General features: G+C 41.3%; 1 protein-coding gene across 3 annotated transcripts in view; it reads left to right on the top strand.

The window, feature by feature from the left end:
- Positions 1-2,339: 2,339 nt before the first annotated feature.
- PHACTR1 (phosphatase and actin regulator 1) overlaps positions 2,340-8,608 on the top strand; it is a 309,142-nt gene continuing 302,873 nt past the window's right edge. For 2 of the 3 annotated variants that reach the window (XM_042806683.1, XM_042806680.1), the window contains exons 1-2: positions 2,340-2,424; positions 4,497-4,614. In XM_042806683.1, coding sequence (XP_042662617.1) covers positions 4,554-4,614 — 61 coding nt within the window. In that variant the 5' untranslated portion in view covers positions 2,340-2,424; positions 4,497-4,553. Of the gene's footprint in view, positions 2,425-3,203; positions 3,291-4,496; positions 4,615-8,608 lie in introns of those variants that run through there. The other variant, XM_042806681.1, reaches the window with a different exon arrangement.

Genomic DNA, 8,608 nt, shown 5'->3' with positions numbered 1-8,608 from the left:
ACCACAGGTAATGGATTTCCATTTCTGAGGGTAGAACTCTCTCTGGACTGCAGGTCAAATCTGAGCCCGCACTACAATCCTAAAGACTTTGCAACCAGGCAGGTGAGGATTTCCCTCATGGTGATTAATGCCACAGAAGCATATAAATCTAAAGGCACTGTTATCTTTCTTGTTGCTAAGTACACCCTAGTCAGAGTGAGCTTTTAGCAGCTGTCAGAACTACTGCACTATAATTTAAAGTGAACTGTAAATCCCTGAGATGGATGAAGGTATCAAGATGGATGATCTTGCAATGGTCAGTAAAGAGGCTGCTGGTGATTTCAATAACTACGTTTGTCAGTCATGGTGGAAGATGACAATGCAGACTGAAAGGGTGATGGCAAAGAGGATTAGAAGGACACACCAAAGGCTAAAGAACAGGTTCTATAAAACGTTCTCCAGCATGCAAGGTTGTAATTTTTTTCAGTCTTCTGACTGGGAGACCCAATGCCCCTAGGGAAAAAAAAAAAAAAAAAGTATTCCATATTGTTTGCACACAAGCAGATATGATCCTCAGAGTGAGTGAAGGACAATGTTCTCCTGTCTTCCATTTTTCCTCTGTGTCTCTGTTGCCAGCCTTTCCTCTTTTTTTTCTGGTTTTCTGTTGAAGCCAGCTGGGCTAAACAGACAACTGGCCCCTGGTCCCTAAGATAATGGACCCAAAATTTATCAGAGGACAGCTTGGGGGGACCTATTGTTCAGTAGTCATCACAGCAAATACAAACTCTCCAAAATGCAAAAAGGAAGGTGTTAACAACTCTCCAAAATGCAAAGAAGGTGGCTTGCAGTGTTCGTGCTGTTTGGTTTTGCTTTAATTTGCATATACGAACAAAAATGTTTGTCATGTCTCTGAAAACAGGCATGCAGTTTGCACAAGCCAGATTCACCACTAAGGTGGCACTGTGAGTTGCCTACTCAATCCAAACGTACTTAGTCGGGTGCCACTGTAGGAACAGCAATACCAGATTCTACCTGGAGTTCATATAGCTCACCCTTATCTTCGATACTGTCTGGGTGCATTAAAGAAGCATGTAAGAAATCTGAAGAGTGGCAACCCATGGAGTAATCTGCTCACAGGGATTCTTACTTTCTAACCTGCATCAAAAAATATTGTACTCTGAGGGTTTATTTATCTTCTTGGGTTTCTTCTTAAAAATAAAATAAAAAAAAAAAAAAAAACAAAACCAAACCAACAAAAAACAAAAGAAAACAAAAACAAAACAAAAAACTATGCTACTTGATATAGAGTCTTCTGTTACTGAAATGAAAATCTAACCTTTCAGAACCCACAGTTTTGAGCAGCAGTAACATTTGGTGGCAGTGGATTTCAGAGGGCATTTATACTTGATCTTTTGAGCAGAATATCTGCAAATATGGGAAGACTAAGCTTGATTGCTTCCTGCCACTTCTCTTGGCTAGAACTTCCAAGTCTAAATTTCTCAGAGGATCACTTTATCACTGCCACCTTCAACTGCCGATCTGCTTCTTGAATCAGACTTTGGGGAACTACACTAAGACCTGCTGGAAGAAGCAGGGTCCTGGCCCTCTTGTGAGGGATGCCAGTGGAACTTAACAGCATAACCCTTGTTAGCCCCTAGTGCCTGGCTTCATCAGGATTCCAAACTGTGCAGCTCCAGTAATGCTAAACTACATGAACTGGAAGCCACCAAGAGATAACTATGCTATGTTTCACTTTATTAACCATCCAAGCCCACTTTCAAACTCAGGAAAGGCAAATTATAATTGAAAACATCTTAGTAGAAACAGATTCTGCTTTCAAGGTCTGTGGATATGTGTGTTTAAGCTATCATGCCATGACACTGTGCTATTTGATTTATGTTTTTACTGATGCTTTGACTGAGTAGTTTGTTGCAATGTACTGCTAAATGGAGGAAAAATCAGAAACCGCATCAGACAACCACTCTGTATTTCATTCTAGAAAATAGCTGGCAATTATAATTACTCACCATGTTTCTGGCTCAGAATAAAAGTGGCATTGCACAAAAACCACACTGAACATTCATCGTGATTAGAAAATGCTCCATACCTTGGAGTGCAGTGGAGACATAAGAATAATTTTAAATGCAAATTAAATTGTGGGGGTAGCAAAGAGAATAGATAAAAGACAGTAAAACAAAGCCTTTCACTTTCCTCAAATTAGCAGGCTAATGTAGTATAAAAAAAAGCAGTTCTACTCAGATCTGTGCTAAGAGCTTTCATTTCATCATAATATAAAACAGCAGATCCGTCACCTTTCTCTATTCAGTACTCTTGATTTCGAGGTTGAAGTGAAAATTAGAAGCTGTTCATTCTGGCTCACAGACTGGGTTGCATTTGCTTAGTCTTATTCCATGACAGTAGGATGGAAAGAGGTCAGTAACACTGGTAAGTACTTATCTCCTGCATCTGATTTTATTTATTTATTTTTAAAATCTTTCACAGTGCTTTGGCTTTTTATCAATGTGTGTTTCATTAAAAAAGCTACATCGTGTATTTTGTAAAAGGCTGTATCTTAAGCAGAAATGCAATGATTCCTCGAGAATGCTTGTATCAGATGTTAGAGCTCCTTCAAGAATGAATGAATTACTTAAAGTAGGAATTCTGTAATAGGAAATGTTTCTGGATAATCTATATATTTCATAGCATCACCGGAACATTTTGTGTGTTGCTTTTTCTGTCTGCCTTGTCCAACAAGCAGTACCAGAGAAGAAATCAATCTTTTCAAGATGTTATTTGCATTATATTCATAGCAAAACATATAAAAATCTCATTATCCTTGTGCTAAATGATGGAGAAAGCAGGTATTTTACTTACTGAAAGCAAATTATTAGACAAAACACAATGTTACGGTTAATCATTATGAAACACTTAAAAATATCTCAGAATATGAGATGCAACAAGGAAGATCAGAGTGAAAAACAAATTCTTGAGGAAACTTGATGTAGATTTTTTTTTCTTCCTTGGGAAAGTTTTTATCAAATCAAAACCAGGGGCTTAATTTTTCAGTATGAAGGGTGAGGGGGAGTGGGGGAGATGATTGTAGTGTCACCTCCTGTTGCTAAGTAACAACATCTCCTGGCCATTTTTATCTGATAAAGGAAGTCCAGTTGACGTTATACATTATTCATCAGAGTTCCAATCAAACAATCAAAATTGTTTGCTTACACTGGGGACATTTAGTAAGATCAAAGAAACCCTCCTTGAAACTACTGGAGCTTACACCACTGCCAGGCAGCTCTTGATACTCTGCAGTAAGTATCATTTCTGGTTTGGGAGTGCTACAGTAAAGTGAATTGCTGAGGAATTTTAAAAGTTTTCTGTTCAGGACAGCCTTCTGAATTTTAGAAAGGACTGCATGTTGATCAATGAAGACCAAATTGAAGGAAAAAGGGAAAGCTTTGGAACCCTGGTTTCCTGATTTTTGCCAACATAATTAAAGGAATTGCTTGAAACAAGAGTCAGACTCCCCACTCCAAACCTTTGTTAGGTTTGCATGGAAAAGGACTAGAGGTATTTTTGTCTGTCTGTCTGAAAATAAATGTTGTGCAGAGCTGTTTGTATGCCTATGATTATACGCTATAGCTAACTGAGGTGTTGAGAACTGGATTGTGTGTTTGCTGCAAATCCTGCTTTTTTTTTTTATGTGAGTTGTTCAGAGTAGAAAAAAAATGTAGAAGGTAGCAAGAAGGCTGGAGATGGGTCATGATAATGTGCATAGTCCCAGGAACTCTGCCCAGCAGAGGCAAACCTCATTCAGTATACATCTTGGACAACTGTAATCCAGGATCTAGACAGATCTGCGGTTCGTAAGAATGCTAAAAATATAAAACTTTGCTAAGAAGCAGTGCTAGGAGTAGCCTATAATTTCTTAATGATTGCTTTTATCTAATCTTTTAAAACAGATGTTGGGATGTTCTGTTTCTGCTTCTGGTCAGTGAGAGGAGAGAAGGAAGGCAAGGTTGGCTTCTGGTCATTTAGGTGGAATGACATATCCAGAATATTGTGTTTTCCCCTCTAGTGCAGTGTTTTGGTGTAAGTGGCACAAATACTATCTTTAACGTAGTTTGCTACAGTAGTGCCTACTTGGCGGTACTGGCCATGGATCTGGCTAAAGGAGGTCCCTGCCCCAAGCTTTTCTGATCTTCTTTTTAGGAGCAAATGTGACAGGCAGGTGAATCTAAGTACATATTGTAAGAAATGGAGACTGTGACTAGAATAAAGGTGATTGTACTAGGAATCTTGCTAATACTGCAGTAGGACTTCTATGTCTTTAGACAAAGATTTAAATCAAACATCTTAAAATAGAAAAGGTTACTTATGAAGTTTTATGAATAGCGATTTGAAAATGCATTGACCCTAATACACCAAATGAAGTATTTAGTGACTGCCTGCACAATTCTTTCGGCAAAGAAACTCACCAGCTTCTTTCTGTCTGACATCTCTGTAATCTTTCCCAGGAATCTGACTGATCATCCATACCGGAGTATTGTACACAAACGTAAAGTTCCTTCAAAATGGACTACTTTTTGGATGTTGAGTCTGCTCACAGACTGTTTTACAGTCAAGGAGCTCAAGGTAAGAAACTCTGGTACTGACTCAGAAAAATGACTACTTTAACTGTACAGTTAAGATGTATAGGGCCAGCCAGCCCTTGTGACTGACCTACCGAACTGTATAGAGGTCACAGGGAAAGGCCTTCAAAATGCGTGGGGTGTAAAAGGGATTACAAGAGGAGTAATGGTAGGATTGGTCTGCCCTCTCAGAGGATAAGGAAAAGCTATGAGAGCTGTTGGGTGCGCAACAGGAGCTAAAGGAACTGCCAGGATCCAGACTCTGCTGTTGCAGAACCCAACCGGCCGTGTCAGAGGGGACAGCAGTGGCCGGCTGCTTGCTGTGTAAGCCTGTAGTGTCCTCCCCCTTCCTCCTTGCTTATTGATCATAATGTGGTGCTATTCAGTGCTGCAGGACCGACTGTTTCGGGAAAGCCCTGAGGCAGTCCAGCACACTGTATGCAAACAGCAGGCTCCCACTGGTTGTACCCTTCCCTGTGAAATGCTGGCCCCCACCGAGCAGCGGCAGTGGGAGAGAGGGTAAGAGTAATCAAACTGCTTTGCTTTAATGTAGTTGAGACTTGTTCACGACATAGATGATATTTTTGGTAAAGTCAGTTAACATTTTTCTCACCAGCTCTATTTTTAGAGAAAACTTGCAATTTCAGAGAGGAGGGGTTTTTTTGTTCCTTAAACTTTAAACACCATGTAAAATTGAAGAAAAATGTAAGAAGCAAGTAGGTCTATCAGCCTTTTTTGGTTTACACACTGCCTGTTTTCTGAAAACACAATCCAGCTTTTTTTCCACCAGTAATTTCATCAGTTGCTAATCAAATTCAAAGTCCATCTAATGAAGTTCTGCCTTCCCTCTGGAGCCCATTCTCCCAGAGCAAGACCTAATCCAGCCCAGGGATGCCACCGTCCCAGGATACAGAGGGCTCAGTACCACCATTAACCTTTGGCTTGGCTGAGGTGCTCTTGCCTGACACGTGCTGCATTGCCCAGCTGCTGCCCCAATTGTTGTGTTACATTTTCATCTGTACAAGTCACAGAAAACCTCTCTTGCCACAACACAGACTTCTGCAATGCTAAGCACCTCAAAATCAGGGAAAAAAAATCATCTGAGGGCAATGACTGGTATTTCTGGCTTTTTCTCCATCTCTAAAATGCAATGGGCACCCGAGCGTTCCTACAGAAGTAATATCAAAATAAGTTCCTTGATATCCCTATGAGAACAAACCCCTTTCTATTCATTAGAAACTAAAATTCAGGAATCTACAACTTACTGCTTTCCAAGCTATTTCAATTTATCAACAGCATCCCTGTATGCTGCAAGGTACAGAGGGGACTATGGAAGAAGGAGTATGTGTTCATGCAGTGGAAGTCTATTACAGTAACGTGCACAAGGTGACTGATAAGGGTTGCACAGGCAACCTTCACTGTAAGCATTTCCAAGAAGGCAAGGGAAAAAAACATTATCTTACCCAAACTTGGAGAAATTATATTGTTACCACATACAGAAATGCTTGTACTGATCAATTAGATGCAAGACTGATATTTTAACCTTAGCACCTGGATGATTCTTTGTTTTAATGCAATTATTTTGCTTTTTTAAAATGCAAAATGAGGAAATAAATCCATCAGGCAGAAGTATATTCCTTGATAAAAAGGTCAGAAGCAGCAGGTTGACCTTTAGATCTGTTATGTGAGCTTCTATCTCTTGGCCAAAACAAGCAGGAACCAGCACTGACACCTGGAGATTTTTTTGTCCTCCTGCTTGTGAACGTTTTATGAAAGATGCCAACAACATGCTTCCACCGTGCAGCACAGCGTAGTACAGAGGCTCCCAGACCCTGATTACCTCCACCACTGGAAACAATACAATGATACAAGAGCCATGCTGCACTTAGGCTCTGTCCCCTTCAATTTTGCACCTTTATCTTTGCTCCTTTTACTGCATTTTCCCCAGCTCCTGTCCTTTACATCTCTTACCTCACATGCTTGTGAGACCTCTTCCCCAAACTCTACCACTCTTCCCTCTCTTCATCTCTCTGTGGTTGAGGTCAGCTGCTTTCCAACAAGCTGGGTGCCAGCAGGGACATCCCTCTGAGCACAGAAGTGACAACACTTCTGCTCTACATTCTCACGTGCTGCAACACAGCAGCCGCCTGGCAACAGGAGAAGTGCTCGAGGGGAAGGATGGATGGACAACCCCACTAGCAATAGGTGTCAGAAACGAAATGTGGCCTGTGCAGAGAGAATTTGCAGGAGGCTTTCACTGTCCAAGGTAGCCCTGAGCATCTCTGAGGCGACAGAGATGGCTTCAGCAGGCCGAACGATAAACATCAGGAATAGTTTAATCATTAAGGTTTCCTGTAGAAAATGCTTTTATCACCATCCTTAGCCCCAAACCTTTTGATGGTAGCATCGCCCTCCTCTGAGCTATCTTGCTCCCTGTACATAACAAGGAACTCAATCCTATTGAGTGTGCGCTGATGCTGTCTGTACAGCTCTGATAACTCCTGTCGTCCTCGTACCTTGTGCCAAATTTTAAGGCTGTCTTCCACAGAACAGGCATTTCTATATGAGATAATGGCATGATTTCTCCAAACATGGGCAAAAATAACATATTTCTTTCCTTATCCGCCTTCTGAGAAACAGTTAAACTGCGTTAGCTATAACTTTCTGAAAAAAAAACCAAAAAAAATACACTGAATGTGAGGCGCCCATCCGCCATAAATAGTGTAGCTCAAGTAGCTAGTTTGGAACTGAATAAAAGGTCTGCAGGAAAGCACTGTCACCAGTTCTACCTAATGGGATCACAAGTAACTACTTGGTGTTCACATAGTAACATGATGCTATTGGCAAATCATGCTATCAAACAGCATGTGTGTATGCATTAAAGCTGCATTATGACAGAATTGAGTGAAAGACTGCAGTATTCTGCCATTTAATTAGAAATGTCAGAACACATTATATGTATTATAATTACTTTAGTTATATTAGTTATCACATTAAAAAATGCTCTGTTTGCAGACTGTGGAATGGGGGTTTATGACCCACTTACATTCTGTGAGATTTGAAGATTTCTGCCTTTTAATCCTTTGATCCTCTACATCAAGGAAAAAACTCCTTTCCAATACTTTCACATTAATAATATGACATTGTTACAAATGGCAGCTGCAAAGCACTCATTCCCTTGTGGGTGGAAGAGAAGGGAATGAATAGGACTGCAAAAATGTTAGGAAGGAACTCAAAGAGCTATGATGGCATTGCTAGCAGATATCAAATCCCAGCTGACCTCAGGTCTTGTGTAGTTGAATGCAGGATGCTCTGACCTCAGTAAACAGACTGAAACAGGGCTTTGGCCCCCAGCAACTCACCGGTTCTCTAGCCCTTGCTGCCTGTGCTAACACCCACACCTCATCCCCACTCCTGCAGAAAGCTGCAGAACTGCTTTTGCTGCTGTAGGGTAGGAGGAGAGACGTGTTACCTTATCAGCTGCCTTCTCTCCCATCCTCTCCTTCCGCAGAAGCAGCCATCACCTCACTCCCGTGGGCTGAGCGCATAACAGAGGATGTTTGGCCATTCGGGCTGCATCTGCTGTTCAAACAGCTGTTCCCCTTTTCCTCCAAGGAAAGTGAAGCAGGAGGGATGGAAAAGTCACAAAAGCTGGATCTGGCAGTACGATTATCTAGATTTAGAAAACTTGGTAACTGAAGCCAGCTGGCGTTAGTCTTCAGATACAAGCCAGAAATATCCTAAGCCCCACAGCCCTCCCCGATTGTCTCTTCTGTGACCGTATGTTGGGATCTAGGAGATGGGGGGGTGTCCTTGCCAAGTGCGTAATGCCTGCTGACGCATCTGCAGATCAGAAGCAGGAAAGAAGGGCCTGTGATTCCCTGGATCCAGCCCCTTGCCCTAGGACAGTCTGAATCTGAAATCTAAGCCCAGAGCTGGACTTTTATTTTTAAAAAAGTCTTTTTCCTTTGAAGCATGTGGAAGATACTAGTCATTCT

The sequence above is a fragment of the Tyto alba genome, unplaced genomic scaffold (assembly GCF_018691265.1).
Source record: "Tyto alba isolate M040663 unplaced genomic scaffold, T.alba_DEE_v4.0 Super-Scaffold_48, whole genome shotgun sequence".
NCBI classification, from domain to species: Eukaryota; Metazoa; Chordata; class Aves; order Strigiformes; family Tytonidae; genus Tyto; species Tyto alba.
This window is presented reverse-complemented; position numbering and strand designations above follow the sequence as displayed.